Genomic DNA, 20,480 nt, shown 5'->3' on the forward strand with positions numbered 1-20,480 from the left:
TTTCCTAATCCCGATGCAACTCGCGCCGCGGAAATAGCGATTTAACGTTGTTGCCCGGATAACGGTCGTTGGCGTCGCGATTATTTTGCTTAAGACGCTGCGTCGCACGGGCATTTGCGAGCAAAATTAAGGTAACGTGAGACAAAGTCATACGCCGCATTGCATAAATTTACGCATTATCATGTAACAGTTATTGTAATAATATATTATAATGCAATGCAATACGATATAATAATAAACAGTAGTATTGATAGATCATTATCGTCAATTTCTCCTTCAATCTGTTCATATTTCATTTGCGAATATTGGTCAATCAGTATTTCGTTTTTTTTTAAATCAGATATTATATTACCTACGTAATCTATTCAGCGACACGTGGCACATGAAGAGGGGTTTTCAAAATACGCAGATTGAAAAAACAAAAGGCGTGGTATCGCGCGATATCACCAGTGGTCAATACCATCCGTTTCGATAAAATGCAGCGCTTAAATCTTCATCGAACAATACAAATGTCAAATACAATTACGTTACATATTAGCCTAATTTCTCCCTTCCTATATTAATTGGATAAATCCGGTGACAAACGCTAAATTCAAAATAAACACTATATTGCGTATTGGTAAATTGCAATATTTTGATTTCCACCGAGCTATTCGAAATAATAAATATGGATTGCATATCAGCCTACCTTCTTCCCTTGATTGGACAAATTCGACAGTAATTATCAATAATAATATATTCATTTGATAATAGATAATATGATCCTTTCAAGCGTCAAATACAACGGAAAAACATTGCCGTCCAAAACTCTTTCCAAGTTTAATAAGTAATCTAAGATGGATAATAGAGCTGCCGCTCACCGTCAATGTCGATTTCCTGCAGCATCGTTCTCAGCTCCTCCGCTCTCGCAAATTGTCCCAAGGAACGCATAACCCTGCCGAGTTCTTCTTTCGTGATAGTTCCATCGCCGTCCTTGTCAAACAGCCTGAAGGCCTCCCTGAATTCTGGGGAAAAGGAAAAGAAAAAAAGGTCAGCGCGAGTAGCTCCAATATACGTTTTGCTTTTCTTCACTGGAAATAACTAATATATCAACTTCGACCTTCATCGGTCCCCGAAGAAAATCGTACGGTCGCGCGTAAAATGTTCCGTCATTGTTCTCATTTACAATTTTCAAGTAATTCTTCTCTAATCTGCTACTTCTACGATAATTGAATTGGGCATTATGCGCTTTGAATTTTTCACTTCACTTAAGTATCCCGACCGACCACTAACGTCAAGCGTCCTCTCCGGAATTACCCTTTCAGAGTCACCGACGGAGTCGGTTAACTGACTGAGGGTAGCTGGTGGTCGAATTCCCGGAGCGAATTTGACGAGATACGTGTACAAGCCGGTACGGATTCGGCTCGACGGTGCTTGACTCGATCATTTAATGGCCTCGTTTCCCGCACCGTTGGTTCTGGCGGCGCACTATACGCGCGCGTATCCACGCACAATTGCCCGTTCGCGAACGGAAACTACGGAGTCGCGATGTAATCGACGTGATCGCGTCTTACGTCCTTATTTATAGCCGCTACTCGAATCTTGGCCTCAGATGTTACGTATTGTCTTGAATTGCGCGATTTCAGCGATCGCATTTGGCGCAGGAATCAACCGAGGCTAGGATTCGGAACGGGATGTGGAGAACGATCCTTCTTCTTTATCTACGGACTTCCGCCTCGTCAGGGATGGTACCGTTCTCGTCATCTCTCTGCTTCTTTCTTTCCATTTCAGTCTCCACAGAAGCTTCGAAAAAAGCTGTCGCGTCGCCAACTGGTATTTCATATCGAAATCCTCCCAATTTACTACGCTACTGTGGCTTCTTTCCAAGAATTTTGATTGTTAAACCGCATGAAAAAGAAATTTAAGACTGTGTTTCAAGACTGAGTTTCTCAAATACTGAATCGCGATTACATAAATAATTTCACGAATATTATATAGTCTCACGATCTATCTATTGAATCGTATCACATTTTAAAACAAGCTCCTCAACAAGAACGAACAAAAATGCTGGTCTCAGAATCGTTTCATTACTGTAGTCGACTTTGTTTATGATCTGAAGATTATGATCTTAAGATTTAACTAATTAACTCCGGTATCAATATTTCGATACTACAGATTGCATTGATTAAGTAATTTTAAATAGCATTTTTGAGAAATATTGAAACAAACTACAAAAATAATTGTAGAATAAGGAGATCGTTTCCTTACTTGATCTTTATTATAACTTGAGGTAAAGATTAGTGCGAGAGAGGGAAAAATCTTTAATTAATTTTATACTTGTATAATTCATTTTATATATAACCCTTAATGGTAGTATTTCTTTCTCTCTCTTTTATTTCCTCTCTCCATTTATCTATTTATCTACAGTTCTATTTACAGTGCCAATTGGTAAAACGGATAATAGTGTAGTGACACGATAATTGCTTTAAGAGAGACCGTTTTACGAACGCGATAAAGACGTAACAGTTCTCCGGAAGAAATTACGTTCGCCAAAGTACGTATCGGCGAAGTATACGAAGACACGTGATTTTCTTAGACATTTTTCCACGAACAGATCTTCAGTGGAACAGAAAATCAGTGGAAAAAAGAAAAACCAGTAGAAAAAAACGGATTTTTCAAAATAGACTGAAGAATGAAATTTAATATGCATAAATTTGATCTTTATGAATCGTGAGATCGTGCTTTCAATGAAGTTTCGTGGAATATCTTTAATGTGATGAAACTGAGGGATAATCGATCGCGCCGTATATAAAGTTACGCCATTTAAAACAAAGTTGAACAAACAGCTCGTCTATAGTTAGATGAGTTTTGAAAACTAAAATATATTTAAGGCATAACTGATAAGCGTCCGTCTTATAAGTTGTATTAAAAATATTGACGAGTTCCTTCATTAACAGCATTGTAGCTTTGAAAGAAAGAACTTTGTTCAGAGCTCGTAACGACATTGTAATAAAAATTACCAGGAGATTGGTTATTCAGTTTCGTCGATAAATACGTTTGAATTAATGTCATCTCGCACAAAACTCTTCCCACGAAATGGAAAAAAGATATTTGAAATGGAAGAGAAAATCGTCCATCTATTCGCATTTTCGCGTTGGGTTCTTTTAAAAAGAAATTGAAAGCATTGATTCTTTGATTAAATGGTTTTCCAGATTGATTTTGTGGACCTGCCACAGAATACATTTACGGACGGCTTAGTACGAATAATTAAATGCAAAAAAAAAAGGAAGCGATGAGCACCACAAAATGTGAAACGTTATTACAGGCATTACAATGCAATTTGTTTGACGTCGATTGGAGAAATCGCTATTCATCCACTCTGACGCGAGTGGAATGTAATGTTCAATAGCGATGTTTATAAAGGCATAAAGAAAAACAAGTCGCATGCATGATGGACGACGTGTGAAAATTTAAAAAAAAAACGCGAAAAAAACATTCGACATCTGCATGACACCATGTACGTAAAACGCGAAATTATTTATCTCGTGCGCAGATCTGATCGATCAATTGGCCTGATATCCGATTCTCGAACGTGCACTCGTCGTGTACGACGGCGATAACGGCGGGGAAAAATAATGGCCGCGCAATGTTGAATGAAATCACATACGCCGCGGCATAGCCGAGCGTAGTTTTATCGGGATTAACGAAGCGATGACACCAAACAGGCGAGATATTCCGTTTACCAAGCGTGCCAAATTGAATCCGGCGCCGTGAGTATCTCCATCATCCAGCATCTGACGCGACGATCAAAAGAGTACAAATTTGCATTTTGCCATGCGAAACCTGCTATCATAATATAATACGAGCTGATAAATATGAGAGGAAATTTTGCTCGCACATCGCTTGTAAACGAAATTGTTATTTAAACAATGTTATTTTCGATTATTAATTTTAATTATTAATCTATTACATTTATATTTCCCTGCCGTAGTCGCACGAGTATTCGTTCGAAAGACGATTTTGAAGAGCGCTTCTTCTCGAGTTTGAAAACTTCGATTTTTGAGAAAATATTGAGGGATCTTATATCATAAGGTAGATAGATTTTCGATATTAAATGTTTAGCATTGTGATAGGATAGTGGGATGGAATAGATAGTCCTTGTGGATAGGATTAATTATGCGAGAAAAGTTTCCTGCCCCTTTCAGAACGAATAAAGGCCGTGACGGATAAGTCTGATATTTCACGTGTCGCGCGACAAGTTTTTCCGGCGCGTGCCGATTGGCCATCAGATGGAGAATTTCCCGAACCCTCGAAAAACTTGTTCTCTCAGTCAATCAGCCAAAAAACTTGCCACACGACAAATGAAATTGCCTAAAGTCCAGACGAGATTCATGGCGCGCCATTTGGATATCGTCATTCGGCGTTAAAAAGAAAGAAAGAGAGAAAAAAGTAAATTTTGGCATTATACCTTTATTTCCTCTTTCTCTCTTCTTCTGTCGCTTCCTGTCTAGTTTGGCTCTAATGATGCAATCGAACTGGAAAGAGACATTTTAAATCTCGACTCACCTTTCATCTGCGACTTCGATATGGGCGTCTTGCTGGACGAAGAGTGGCTCGCCGACGATCGTTTCGGCGAAGCCGGCAGGGACAGGATGACGTTCGCGGAGAGCGGGGTTCTGACGACGGGCTCGTCGCGGATGGACGACGAGGAGGCGGCCGTGTCCGTCGGCCGGGTTAGAGATAATTCTTGCGGTTCCTGCTGCCGTGGTCGCCGACGTTGCAGATTCGAGACGTCGGCGACGGAGCACGATCCCGTAGAAACGTAGATCGGTTGCGTCGGCAGCGCCGACGTTGTCATGGCCATCGTCATCGACGTCCGTGGGGTGCAGTCCAGAGGGCTGGTGCCTTCTCGTTCCTCCGCGCCGTTTCCCACCGCGCCGCTGCTCTGTCTCGTCTGAAAGTAATCGCGGCCTGAATCTCCCACTCGTCCCGGGAAAAAGTTTTATCGCTCGATACGAATTATTTATTTATTTATTACCCACTCTCTCTTTTCGTGCTCCGAACTAACGCGATAAAACGCGCTCGAAATTAGATACACGCGAAATGTCGAATCCTAAAAGGGTTTCAATTTAGAAAAGGAATATTCTCATAAATTTGACTATACTCTTAGAAGCAAATTGATCAATTTTATCATAAAGTAAAAAATAGAAAAATATAACCGATAAAGTTATAAACTGATCATACTCCAGTATTTTAAAATTAAAAAACTTACAAAAAGTGAAGTTGATCAATTTGACTTCTGAGAGGCCCACATTTCAGAGAGTATTGGAAGCACATGGGGGATTTTCTTTTGCAAAAGTGCTCTTCAGTTTCTACCAAGCGCACGTGATTTTTCGAGCTAGCTTTTCTAAATCTTTGTTTCTTCAGCAAACATCTCATTTCTTCACCAAACAATACATTACCTTACATCAACATTTGACAATCTTGATATAGAACTTTGCGCAGCTCCGAAGCTCCAAAAGAAAGAAGGCGTTACGTTTCGAGGATACCTTTCGGAGAGGTCCTTTAAAATGCTCATTTATTTATAACCTTTCAGTTTTTTCTCTTTACAAGACTTTTAGGATCGACTGCTATAACCGTTAACTTATAAATGTGTCGTTGAGCGACAGACGAATCGCTCAAAGTAAAGCCACTTTAATATTTAATCCACCCGTGTCAGATGCTGTTATAGGCACGAAACGTGGAACTTCTAAGGCAGTAACACATATGCGACAGTATCGTGCAATTTGACGAGGAGCTCATTCCGTCGTTTCAGCGTCGGGCTTTATCAATGATTAAAATCTACTCACACATAAAGCGCGTCAATATACGGAAGAGACGCGATTTTAATTTCAAAAACGTGCTAATGCTGCGTCGGGGAAAATTTTTTGACATTTATATATATTTCAATAAAGCGAAAAGACGTAAAAAAGAAGAGGGGAGAAAGAGAGATCTATTAATGAGCCGAGCTTGTCGTGCGGCTCGTATCCTCGTCATTTCAGATCCCTGCGAGGTCCGCGATCTATCAAACCGAGCTGCGCTCGTCCCGCGGTAAGGGCGAAAGTCGATCTGGATGGAGAGGCCGTGCTTCATTATCGCGAAAGTTCGCGAGACGTTGACGAGCGATTAACCGCGCCCCCGAAAGAATGTAATAGCGCCCGCGTATCCATCATTTAAATGAGGGAGCATCGCAAGCGCGCGGTGTCACTTGGTGGCTCGATGTGACAGGTGAAAAAAAAAAACGGGTGAAATGCACAGACGTCATTTCCCGTTTTATTCTCCTGTCCCCGGGGAAGGAGAAGAAGGAGCGGTGGGATTCGGCAATAACCGTCCGCGAACTACTACACTGAATCGCCACGTGTTAATCGTCGGAATTGTAATACTAGTTCGCGACCCGAGTAAGAATCGCTTCAATCTCACGCGAAAGCGGCAGCATAGGTACCGAAAGCTCGCAGTATGAGCTTTAGTCGGCGATGAATGTCGTTGTTGGGACATCAAAGCGATAAAGTTTGCGCGTTTAAATTATACAACTCGGACTCACGACCCGATGAGGCGAGGGGAAAACCTCCCTCTCGAAAATTACATCGCTCGGACGCGACTGTTTGCGTAACCGGAATTGTCGATAAGATTCGCGCCGAGGGAGAGAGAATGAGACGGAATTAAGACTGTTCTCGGAGTTTATAATTGAGGACGAGCACGCGCGACAAATTGGGAGGTAAATAGCGAACTTGAGACGCGCCCGTCTTATTTCCCGCCTTATCTCCTCCCAACGCTTCCGGCGGGTCTCGGCGAAGCCAACCCCCGGCCAAGCGAAACACGTCGCTCGCAACACGAACTCGCGTAGACGGCGCGCGGTATCACCGGGAAACATATTTGCATTCCCGGGAAGTCGCTCCTAGGGTCAAAATGCATTTAGGTTCTTCTGGATGGAGAACGGGATTGGAGCGACGTACCGAGACAGACGCGTGACTGTCTTCCCTTAACTACCAGCGGAGTCACGAGGTGGAAGTGAGAAACTTCCGACGGCAACGCGACGGTTCGACGAAGCGAATCAAATTCGAGCGCGCCGCGAACGCTGTGCGCTACCTGCTTGATCAAATTCCGAGGGGTTCCTAGTTCCTAGATGAGAGAGAGAGAGGGAGGGGAACATTGTCGACCGCCGGGGTGGATTAAAGTGGTTATGCACCGCGGGCGAAAGTTTCGGTGGGCGAAACCGCGTGAGAGAGAAAGTTTCTCCGGACGTCCGGTAATAAAAGCACGGTGCTCGGTGGCGGAGAAGAAACTTCCCTGGAAGTTCCCGACTCCTTTTCGCGTTTCTCCGGGCGCGACACGGCCGGGCGCTGACAAAATTGAATCCTCGTTAAAGCGCCGTCACGTTTCGCCGATCGACATCGACACTTTCGTGTCGCTCGGCACCCTGGATTCCTTCCTCTCTCCCACCCTCAATTCCTTCCTTTCCGCCAATTTAAATTACATTTCATTACGACCTTTGTAACTGCAATGGTAGGATACCGGGCACTTATTTGTCCCACGGAGAGAAACGGGTAACTGTTTGCGTTAGGCGGAAACTCCGGATCGCCGGAGGACAAGTTCAGTATTTTTGCGAGAGAGGATAGAAAGTAAGAAGAATATCATTTGCGCATGTTTTGCAATAATTCGCTCACCATGGATCTTTTTAACGGTATTTTGCAGTTAAGTTGCTTCATTAGATTGCGAATAACAAAGGCAAAGTTAATTTCCTTCTGCTATCGTGCCCGACATTAATTAGCTTGACAATGTTGTTTATCCTCGCGTGCATGCAAGGAATTATGATGCAGATTTTTAATGGCTGTTTTAATAGCGTGTATTGGCGCTTAGCCAAGATTATGCGGCCGCTGCCCGTGTCAAAATGTACGGCTTTTATGAGAGCATTGTGTCACATGGTCTTTCGATAGATTAAGGACTATACTGTATCCGTCTATCGCGCTTTAAAAAAAAAAAGCGACGCTAATGGGGAAATTACACGAATCTTTCGAGTAGACGACGCTTCGCCTCGCAACCTGCTATAATATTTTTATAGCATTTATTTTAATATCGTATAAATATCAGATCGAGGATTCCGCTTTAAAATTATGATTTATTTACGGATGCGCGTGCATAAAAGTAATATATAAACTTGCATAAATGCATACTGTAAATATATATGCAAAGAGATTCATTTGCAAGTTTCTGGAAAGTCGGTGAGAGTACGCGAAATTAAGCACGTTGCATGTTAAGATGGTTAATCCAAACGATATTAACGTTTAATATCGTCGCTTTTGACGAAACAGGTGCGAATCGTAAACCTGGGGCTGGTACACATTCGTCCACTCGAGTATGATATGTCACGGACAAAACGGTTATCGATGAACGAATGTATCACAGTCGATCGCACTTCGCGCTTTCTCCTGCGAAATAATGATTTTCGCTTCATCATCGTCGCAATCGTTGCTGACAGCCGGTGAGTCGGTTACCTTAATGAAGGTAATTACGAAGAAGAATGGTCGTACAAAACGGCTGTAAATTTTGACCACTTTTAATCGGCGGGTTAAACGGAATATAAAATTTACATTTATCTTTTGTAGAACTTCCCACGCAACTCTATGATAGAAAATTCCGAATATCTCGTTCTTGTTCCAATAGATCAATCGTCAGATTTTCACAATTGCGTTTATTATGTCCTCGACAAGTTCATCAGAATAAATTTACAGTGAAAGTCAGGCATAAAATATCGCGGGGGTGATTGAGAATAAGAAATTAATTAACGAGTGCCACGCAGTGCCACGTCAATTTCTTGTCACTGTAAGAGCTGGATAAATGCTATCGTCTTTCTACGAAGTTTTTAATTTTCACGTTATACTCCCTGGCAACGATTAAACGTGGAAAGAAATTACGTTAAATGCCTGCTTGTAAAATTAACTGAAAAATTTGTTTCCCTTTTTTTTTTATTTACTCTCGCGAAACGAGGAGTCTCAGCAAGTTTGCGCAAGTTCCTGTTTGCGATTAAAATTTTGTTTAAGTAAGTGTACAACGTGAAAAGGCACGACGGGGGGAGCAGAAATGTTCACCGATATAAATTACATTAGATATTTTCTGGGGCATTATGCATTATGCATTGCGTCCCAAAAGCGACGATATGATTCCAGCGAAATTCTCTTATTTAAAGAACTTAAAGATTTCTTGAATGCAAGGATGCGCGCGAGTAACGTCAGATAAATGGCACGTATTTTTACCGAGGGAGAAACGGGAGAATAATCTAGTCGCATTTTTCTGATTTCACGAATATACACCGGTTGGCCGACGAGCCGATGTGCATTTTTGTTCCGTGACTTTTCGAGAATTTCCGAGAATTCTCCGAGTGCCGAAAGGATCGTAGCTGCACACACACACATACACACACACACACACACACACACAAAGACACACATCTTTCTCTCTCTTATTAAATTACCTCCTATAAACTGGGACACCTTTCGAGTGATATATATCAAATATGTGGGTGCTTTCGTCCGCAAAAATGTTTGGCACACCTGCGCTTGTAATCACGATGTGAGCCGCGTTTTCCGATACGCCGCGCCGTGTATGCATTGAGTTAAAATAATTCAATAAACGGGCGCGTTCGCATTCACGCATTCCAATAAATCTCAATTATGCGTTATTATTGAATTCATATTCTCTATTCTTATTGATTAACAATAATAACACTGCATCAAAGTCGGCACGAACACGTGCGGCGCGCGATCGTACCATCGATGCGGAAGCAATTGTTTTACATGGTTTAATTGCAATAATAATACGCGCGTCCGCCTACAGCCTACACGGTTATCGCGCTAATTTAAACGTGCTTTTATTTTATTCACGGGGAAGAGAACATCGTATTATCATAGTTGTCTCTCGAAATGACGTTGCGTCGGCAGAAAATGGAAACTCTTAATATTTAGCTCCGATATCTGAATGGTAATTTATCTTCGCGGGACTCGTTTGGCTGATTCATAATCAGTTTAGCAAATCAATCGGCCCTATTGTTTCCCACAGTCTAAAATTTATTCAGACGGATTCGTCGCTTGAATTTACTCCGAACACATCGTTCTCAGATCGAAGTTTAGTCCGCGATCGATTCGAGGAAGGAGAGAAGAAAAGGGACACGCGCGTGAATGCATCAGAGCCTCGCGACCTTCTTGTCCCTCGCCCTTAATTCCCTTCCGAATACTTCGCCGCCCGAAGGAAAACTTCGTTAACGTCGACGACGACACTAATTGCTTCGCTTGATTCTTGTCAAGCCGTGGGATAGGTGAGGCAAGCCGCGCAAGAGTAGATACCGCATCTTGTCGTTGCGCAACGGCTGAGACCACGACCATTATCGTCGACCAACCCCTGCCCCTCGTTGCACTCGTGTCGTGTGCCACTCACGTCCCGCTAAAAGTAGCGAAACGAAGGGAAAGGAAGAGAGAACGACGAGGGGCGGTCCAACTCGAAAGTCCGATCGCGGGGTGCTGACGTTGGCACCACGTTGCATAAACATACGTGATCGGATTGATTCTCTGTCGGATGCCGAATTGGAAATGCGACGTTCGGTACGGACGGGTAAACACCGGCGCAAGCCAAGGATTGACGTATCGAGGATCGATGAGACTGGTAAAACGTGTGAGCACTTGAGTATGACCGACTCGAGTATGATAAAAAGACGCGAATAGCGTTTGGCGGGGTCCGTTAAGTTCCGCTGATTCATAATGAATCTGATCTTTTCGGATTTTCGTTGAGCGCCGACATTCTTTTATAAAACGAACTGGCGCTCCGGCGATAGAGCCGAGGATTAAAATTGGAGATATGACGATTGGAAACTGAAAGAAATTGACGATTTTTATTTGGTCTCCAGTTTAAGCCACTTGAATCTAGATCGCATCTAAATTTATGATAATTAAGCGGTAACACACTTTTCATTCCAGCGACTGGCACAGCTCCAGCCCAAAGCTCCGCAGTTTTGCGCAATTTAGAATTGTACTTCGTTTTGATTAAACATCTGTCCTTCAAAATAAACTTTCGCCCGATCGTCAGGTATATCAGGATTAATGTTGTTAACGCGATCCGACGCGCTCGCTCATAAATCAGCGACGGATCTGGCATCATTTATTCTTTAAATAAATCATGAGCGCACACATTAGTATACCGCGATGACGAGCGATTTTGCAGCAGAGCATCCTCTCATCCTCTCTCGCCACCCAAAAACCCAAATACGCCCCGTAATTTATTGCAGATCGGCGGAGGGGAAACTATTTTCGCGATGGTAACGTTATGTAGCATCTGCATAATGCATGGCAAATAAGAGATTTCTCGAATTAACGTTGTACATTCATCACCTCTCTCGCGAGACTGAGGCAGACATTATGATTCGTTAAATCCACTGCGAATAGACGTACTGCGAATAAGAGGCTTTGTATTCGCCATTCTAATCTTTTTATACGTTTTAATTATGTTACCGTACAGCTAACATGTTTCGTTGCAACTGAAGACAGTCCGTAAAAGAAAAATCAGGCACGACTTGGTTGACTATTTTGTAAACGCTATGCTCCACAGCGTTTTATGAGTTATTTCATTTCATTCTCTTGAGAATAGCACGCGCCAGAGTTGGAGTGGTTTCTAGTTTTCTTACGTAATGCTTTTTTTTTCAAGAGAACGAGCTGGAATAACTTGTGAAACACAGTGAAGCAGCGTTTACGAAATAATCAGTAAAATTGTATACATAGGAGATGAAATGTTGTTTGGAAACATTTAAATGGAATCAGTTACGATGACTCAGGCGTTATTGTAATGCAAAAATAGCTGCAACGGAAGGAAACGAAATAAAATTTGTTATATGTCTATATGAACTCTTTTTATCTTTTTTCGGTACGTTCATTTTTGAAGTATATCCTGCATATTTAATTAACTGTAACATACGTTAATTAGAAATTCCATTTTCTTTACATCTCGTGGTGTACGAAACGTCTGCAAGTGAGATTTTAAGTGAACGATGGATTTTAAAGTTTCTCGCTTCCATCCGATATCATTAATTAATGCAAAAATAATTAATTAGAGACAGATGTCATAAACGTAGTACATTTACTATTTCGCTTGTCAGTAACTTCGGGAAAATTCCTTCGTTAGAGAATTAAAAAAACGCGCGAGTCTCCGCATGCGTATATTGCATTTCACGATGTTCCACCGTTCGATATCTGGATTTTCGGATTCAGTTCGGAGTTCGGATTTCGGAGTTGAAATCAGAGCGAATTTTCATACCGGAGATTCCGCACGTGGCGTCCGCGGCAATTAGCGCGCCAGCCGCCAGGAAAGAAAACGTGCGGAACGGTTGAAGAACATCCGGAGAAGAAGTGCCAGCGTAGGTAGTGGAGAAGGCAGAAGAGAGGGAGGGTGAAGAAGGAGGAGGAAGAGAAGGTGCAGAAAAATCGCGGCGGAAAAAGGAGATTTACGAGCGGCAGGTGGAGGTACGATAAGGCCCGAGTACTCGATCACGCTGTCCCGCATTTTGATTGAATGAGACGGCGCGAAGCGCAGAAGACACCGGCGCGGCTCATTTCCGCGCCCGCCGCGCGGAAATTTGCATGCCGATCAGCGATCGCGGCCTGCAACCCGCGTAGATAGCGGACCGGGAACGGGAGGATGGGACCGTACGCGTTACAAGACAGGGTGCGCGGCGTCGTACCGCACCGATAAGCGTCGGCTTCCGTTTTGATACTCGCGACGTCGCGACAGGGACGAGCGGGAAGTCATTGGAGAGTTATTGATACTCGGCTTACTCGATGATAGACGCGCGGAGATGAAACTCGCGGGATCGGGGTAGGTCGGAGTCGGCACGCGTTATAGCGAGTTAAAATTTTTTTCAGTACAAGATCCGTTACGTTAAAGAGTGGGTAATAGCGTTTCTGTAATTTGCGGACCATGACGTATCTCGTCGACAAACGAGTTTTATCATTCTGATGATGACAGAAAACTGAGGATTGTAATCGGATCGGCAAATACGTTTAACATAGCCTTCGGTAAGGTCTGTTACGATATTGACCAACGAAGTGTAGCTAAGAGCGTAATTTATGCGCGGCAACGTATTTTGTCACGGATAATTTTATCAGTCCCTTTTACATTTGTCTGCTCAACGAATCCGAATCGCAGTGACTTCCGGATCACCGAATCGACTCGATTCAATCACTGACACAATAAGAAATTATTCAACGGAGACGAAGATACAGAGGCGACCTGGTAGGTCAGCTTCCCGATCATTTCGCATCTTTCCTCGGCTTTCTCCGAGCGGCAGTGACGTCAATGGAGAAGCCGGCGCTCCCAAATTGACTGTAATACATCGGCTGATTAACGTAATGCCGCGTAATACCGATTGTAACGATCGCGCGATACTCAATGCCAGATCTAAGCAGTCGATCTCGCCGTGATTCGATTTCCCCCGTGTACCAACAGCGCGGTAGTTTAAGCATCGGCGCGTCGGCGGATAAGTAATTGCCTCTCGGGCGCGTTTTCGGTTTAACAGAAGCGCCACGAGGTGGTCCCCTCTCGGCGGATAGCCCCTGAAATCTCAGGGAAAAATTCACCAGCATTTTTCAAGATATCTAGATAAGACACAACCCACTACATCAGTCGTCAAGCACCCTGTTAAGCTTGCTGTTAAGGCACACACAAAGCTCTCGTTTCGCTCCCTCGGCCCATTCGAGGGCTAATTCCCATGAAGTTTTACAAAGCTCGCTAAAATTACTACGCCGTTCTCGTCGAAATTATGAATATGCCTCGTCCTTCCCTTCTTCCCTACCTCCATAATTTCGAAAATAAAGGGAGAATATATTTAAAGAGTCTGGAGTTGAGTCAATTATTTTTTCGGGAGAAAGAGCGATCGTATGATGTCGAATTAAGAGAGAATTTTCCGCAAAACAAATCGTACGATCTGATAAATTGTATAAAAAGAGTATAAAAAATTATAGACTGCACTATGCGGAATAAAAAAATGGGTAAAACTGATAATGCTCATACGCTCGAGGAACATACGGTGGTTTATCGTAGTCGTTTTCGATTGTGGATACGCGAAATTACCAGGAATTAACCGATTAATCACCATAACGGGGAGGACGACAAACGCGTTGAGGATGAACTCGTTAGCGGTGCGGTTAACCGCCTGTTTACAACCGATTTCGTGCACGACGCCATCGTTGAATATAATTGCGATTTCGATAAGCCTAATGATTGTGCGCCGTAACATTCACAAACCGATCTGAATTGTACCAGTTATTACGAGATAGGATTACATTAGGCATAACATTGCGCTGTTTTAAAGATCGTAGTACTATTTGATTCATAAAAAAAGTAATTTCCCAGTTTCGCAGATCTAGTTTGATTATCAATAAAAATCGCGGACGAAAATATTCTCTAGAATTTTCAGAATTATACAGAAAGTTTATAATATTAATCTGTAGTTATTAATAATGCAATTATTGGTAATTAGTAAAGATGAATGATTATTGTTAATTCGTATTAATAATTAAAAATAGATTTATACGTCTAATAAAAAATAATTTTAAAAAACTAAAGCATAAATTGATACTACGAGATGTAAATAATTGGTCGTGCTGGAAAAAAAGCAAACTACCCTCATGTGGAAAGCAAATGCCTATATTATGAATAGCTATGGTGAAGAATAAAAGATCGATTGAAAGAAAACACACGTCGACCGCTTGTCGACATTCTAGCTGACATTCTGTGTAGGCTTGGAAAATGAAATATTGTCATAACATATACCTCGATACTTCCTTCCGTCGACGATCCGCGAAATTATAAATTCACACATATCTACTGCAATTATCTGATAATTTAAATAACGGCAATAATAATGGAAATAAAATCGATGCGGTATTATTCAGTATTATTAGCATGGAATAAATAAATTGGCGATTTTGTAAAAGAGATGTAGCTCCCATAGAAGCGCAATAAAGCACGCTGGGCAAGTTTTATTGAAATATTAGTCGATCGCTGAGAGACTCGCGGTTTTCTGGTCAAAGTATATCGAAATTTATTGCGAGACTGATAAACGGTAAAGGCGATATAATTCTTACCCGAGTTCATAAACCGTTGCACAAAGGATCTACTATTCATTCCTTAACAGCATTCAGCCGAAGGCTGAACACTGTGGAGATATAAAAGCGAAAGATTAAGGGAGGGAACACGCATACCGAGCATTCAGCACTTTTTTGCTGTTACTTGAACGATTTTTTACTGCAATCTTATTTCCAATGCATTGGCAACATATTTTTAACGTATATTATATGTAAAGTTCATAATAGTTACAAATGTATTCAAGTTCAAGATGTGCGCTTAAAATCATAATTATAATGAATGCACGACTTATACGCCGTATATTTTTCGCTCATTAATCTGTTAGTTTAGAGAAATAAATTGCATAGTCCAACTGCGAAAATACGGGACACATTGTTGCGCGACAAATATTTGTTCTTCGCTTCGCAGGCACCTTTGCAAATGTGGCTTTTTTCCGCGCATTCAACATCGCGGAATTGCGTTACGTAATGCAATTAAATATTTTCATATGGAAGAGAAACTCGGGTATCCCGAAATCGCGTGTCGCAAACGATAGACGATAAAACTTTTCCTTTGGCAGAAAAATGTATCGCAATCAGAGTGCAACGATCGCTGAACCGAAAAGCGAGCAATTGTCAGAGATGTAACATCGTTTCGCCCGTTCGTTGCAGTGTATTTGTTGCAATGCGCTTAAAAGGGATATTTTATTTTCTCATACGCGCGATGCGTTGATAATCATCAAGTCACGTAGATTTTGATTTATAGATATACTGAATCGCGAAAAAGCGGATTCGGCCGGAATCCGCTTTTTCGTATACAATCTTAAAATCAGCTTCCGCGCGAATCGGATCGACATTCCAGCCGTGGGTGCGCCAAGTGCGAGACAGCACGAAAATCGCCCACGCGTTTCATATCGGAGACAAAGGAGGCCGAGTGGAGTGCAAAGTGGGACCAAAACGGGGATGAGAACGGGACAGAGAGGGAGCGGGGTACGGAACTTTCAGAGAGAAGGAGAGATCAGTGCAACCTTCCCCACCTCCGGTTTAAAATGCCACGAGACACCTAGTTGCGATGTATCTCGCAATTCTTCCCTCCTCTCTCTTCCTCCCCCATCGTTTCTCTCTCTCTCTCTCTCTCTTTTGTATGTCCCCTGTGTCCTCACTTTTCATGATTCCCGGTAAAACGAGGGCTTACTCAGCAAAGACTTTAAGGTACCTGCCTGCAGCAGGAAGCAAGCATTCGAATGCAGCGTGATGCACCGCGGGGCGTACCTACCTGAGCCATACCTCGTCTCGTCGAGTTCGCGAGTAGCCTTGGAATTTTTGATTGCAACGTCGCGCGGGAGCAAGATATTTTCGGAGGGGACGTGGATCTCTCTCGTTTACTCGTATCTCTTATCGCGCGAATACGGTTTTCACATTTCTCGTATCGACGTCAGAGTAAATAATATGTGATTCATGTGATAAAAAGATTGCACGGTTCTCCGTGCAATATGGGAATGACCGATTTATTCAGCGTGCGCTCACCTTTGTTTGCTCTTTACACAATCTATAGAATATCGAGCAACAGGAGGTACGCGGCCGGCGAATAGATCTATCCCTGCAGGAATACGTCGTTCTCGGTGTGTGCACAGGAAAACGCTTCTCCTGTGAACGCTCTCCTGTTGTTATCATTGACTTTCGCTTGTGTAGAATCCGAGTTATGAATGATGTGCAACGTTGTAATAACATCAACGATCAGAGCGAGAGCGAGAGAGAGGATGAAACGGAGAGGAGTTATAATTCCTAACTTTTGCCCGCTTTTGTGTCTCTCAGACGTAATGAATGCGGTTCCGTATAAAATTACGACGGGGGACGTCTCTTGAGTGGCCGTCGCGAGCCGAGCGACACCGAATGCGAGCCAGGCATCAAGTCGATCTAAATGCGAGTCCGTTCACTTAACGCATTCATGAAAGAAATGTGCATTAAGACGCGGAAGAGGAAGAAAGAGAAAAAAAAGGGTAACGTCGTGAAAACTTTGCGACGCGAAATCCGCTTTCGCGGTCGGCAGCGAAACAGTTTGCATGAATCCACCCCGATTATGTTAATTTTTCCTTTCTTCGAAGGTAGAATTAATTGTTTTTAAGAGTCCGTGCAAACGCTTGGACTTTTCACTGCCAAAACGAATTCGTACGATGCGTACGTGGAGTAATATTACGTTGTTATATAAAATTGACAACGTCGGCTCGTGAACGTGAAGAAAATAAGCATTAGGTAGCCTCGCGATTCCGACGGATGGTAGCATCGATTAAAGGCGTACTGTAACAAGTTAGTGGCCACGTTTCTAGTATCATTACAGTGAACCTCATTCACGTCAAAGCGCGTTGAGTAAGTTTTTTATCGCGTTAACCATCCTGTCGCGCTCGCTGCGTGTTCCCTTCTATCTTTCAAACTGGAACGAACTCGGAGTCATCCGGGCATTCGTTTTTGTCAAAACGCAGTCGATTCGTTATGCGAATCGGACTTTCCATTAATGATATTAGATTGAGAAGAGAGAACCATGCAATTCACTTAACGAAATAATCGTCACGTATACCTACACGCAACCGCGGATAATATTTGCTGCAATATTTCTCAAAATATAATATGTCTTAGAGAAATAAATATGCGTTTACAATCTTGGCGTTCTAAATGTGGTTTACCGATAAAGTATAGAAATGTAGAAGATGCAGTTTGATCATGCTAATAACGAGATGTCGATTATACTTTCTCGTCACGTATTAAAAAAGTCGCCGATAAATAAATTAAGAAAATATTAATTTATTGTAATATATTCCGTAAACTTTCTTAACATATTTTAATAAATCTGTTGTCAGATTCTTGCGTTCAGATGCTCCGTTATGGCGACAAACAATTTAACTACGAAAAGAATTTTCTCTTGATTCTGCGGTTTGAATATTCATGTAATTATGTGATTAAATCATATTATTCGTACAATCAGACGACGCTAATTTATGTGTAATTAAAGTACCATTAAAATTTTGCCTCTCTGCGGGAAGGATTTGTCCAGAACCTTCCGCAGCCCGCTGCAGTTGCCGTCCGATATTAATCAATTGGGTCAATTAAACTTTTATAAGAGTACGAGAAAGTGGACTCGGTTAAACGTAAGTTTGTCAGTGACAAGCGCACTCGGTACTTTTGTTCGCGCCACTTAAAACGGAATTATGAAATTATGGATCGTATTAATAGTGGCCGTAAAATATTCCCCGCGCGATATTTTGTGACGACGTCTCCCATTCTATCAATTAGATCACTCGCTGATTACTCAACAAGCATCGGAGGGGATAACTTCAATTCAATTTCACAAAAACATTTTCCCATAAAAGAATACAACGCGATCTTCATTCGCTACCTCGATTTGTCTGAATAAAAATTATGTTTATTGAATTGAACTTGTAGAACAGTGTTCAATTAAGACAAATATTCTGTAAAAATGCATGTTACGTCAATAAAGAATGTTTTACGCGTGAAGAATTTGTTTCTTATCGCGTCGTCATGTCGCGCTTGGAAGTAAAGCGCTCGTCTGCGAAACATCGCGAAAATCCTGCGAGAATGCCGTGCAAGGACGATAATGATTCAGTAATGGCTCACATCCTCGCCCGTATATGGGGTCTTGTGACGGTATAATGGATCATAATGCACGCTGCCAACGACAGTGACGATCGGCCAAAGGATACGATGTGATTGCGCAGCCTGCTTACTCACGGTTCTCTAAATGTATACCTCGCCCGGTTTCTTCACAGCCGCTCTCGTCGCTTTTATAAAAAAAAAACTTCTCGCGGCGCAAAATAATCAATATGCCCTACATCTGCGTCGATACGCTTCAATATGTGTCAATACGATACATCGGTGTCGAAACTGATGTAGCCGATATTCATTTATAAAAGAGAACGCGCATAAATCTGCCTGCGTGAACGCGTGACTCGGGCAGATTTATGCCGAAGCACGCGGCCGAGGATTCTGACATTTGCCAAGTATTCAGACATTATACCTCCCTAAATTTCATATTATTACTATTTTTATAAAACATGTGGAATATTTAATTAACTCTTTATAGAGCGGAAACGATACGGAAAGCGTAATTGGCGCGAGCTTATATTACATTACCCCGGGCGTATAAAATATATATAAATTTTTTTTGCAAAAAAAAAGTTACAGCTTTCATTACATTTTTTTTTTCTGAGCGGCAGAATATTACTGCTGTCCATTTAACTAATAAGCTGCCATTGTACGTGTTTCAAAACAGTCCGGATATAAAGCGATATATAGCAGCGTGTAAAAGTGGAGCCGAAAGTGTACCCTAAAATACAAGCTTCATGAAATATATTTTAAGTGCACGCTCGTCGAGAGAGAGTGCAGCATATCTTTACTGCTTTTGCTCGAGATAATTTTAAGAAACATAAAAGTAGCGCTACACATCCGTATTTGGTTAAACGACTCGCGGGGAGCACAAGCGTTATGCGAGCGATATCCCATCGGTACGATCGAATGTGTTAGAGCTATTGAATTCACACTGGCGACCACCAGATATCTTGATGCAACTCGGATAGCACCGGGCGATACTGGAAGAGGGTTACCGTTATACCGGGATGTGATCGAATAACAAGAAAATCCCGCTCAATTTCCCATTAAGTCGTCTTTACGCGGCACCTTTGCGCGACACAATTCCTGACGTAGCCCCGACAGGCTCGCTCCCGTGTGTCGTGCCCTCGTGTCTCCTGAGCTTATGATTTATGCGCGCGTTTCGCCGCGGGACATTTTCCAAGCGTGTCCTCATTTCCATACTTTGCGCCGCTCACCGTGTTTCTCGGGCGAGAATCGAATTCACGTGTAAAGTACGCGCCGCGTGGATTGTTAATGATTAAGAAAGTGTGAGTTCGCGCATGCACCAACTCTCAACCAAGTTTTCATCGTCGCGCGTTTTCAGAGCGTCAACCAGACCAAGAGAACACACCGTGACGAACGAGATGTTCTACTTAATAGAGTTAGTCGCCAACGCTTTTCGCCGGGGAAGACGTCTTTGCCCGTCCGGGAATTGCGCGCTGCTGTTAAAAGTATCCTAAACAGCATCGTTAATTAAAGAAGTTGAACCACACAGAGAAGTTCCGAGTGGCTCTAAGCAAATAAATTACTCAGGGCGGTTTTACATATCGCTGTGTGATAAAAAGCGCAGCCACTTCATTAAAATTAATGCGAATCTGTGATGTTGCTCTTCTCCGCCGTGTATATGTTACCGTTAGAACCCGAATTCTGTCAATACCCGATTTAATTATAAGTCAAAACTAGTTTTATCAAAGGCCGTTCGTCAATACTAGTATTAAC

General features: G+C 42.4%; 1 protein-coding gene across 3 annotated transcripts in view; it reads right to left on the bottom strand.

The window, feature by feature from the left end:
• Window positions 1-20,480, bottom strand: part of LOC139770922 (uncharacterized) — a 55,387-nt gene that overhangs the window by 29,549 nt on the left and 5,358 nt on the right. For 2 of the 3 annotated variants that reach the window (XM_071703227.1, XM_071703218.1), the window contains exons 2-3: window positions 4,546-4,933; window positions 861-1,004 (exon numbers count right to left, since the gene is read on the bottom strand). In XM_071703227.1, the coding sequence (XP_071559328.1) occupies window positions 861-1,004; window positions 4,546-4,933 (532 nt within the window). Of the gene's footprint in view, window positions 1-860; window positions 1,005-4,545; window positions 4,934-5,441; window positions 5,704-20,480 lie in introns of those variants that run through there. The other variant, XM_071703232.1, reaches the window with a different exon arrangement.

This window comes from Temnothorax nylanderi, unplaced genomic scaffold (genome assembly GCF_030848795.1).
Source record: "Temnothorax nylanderi isolate EJ_2023f unplaced genomic scaffold, tnyl_v1.0 TNYL_tig0003_pilon, whole genome shotgun sequence".
NCBI lineage: Eukaryota > Metazoa > Arthropoda > Insecta > Hymenoptera > Formicidae > Temnothorax > Temnothorax nylanderi.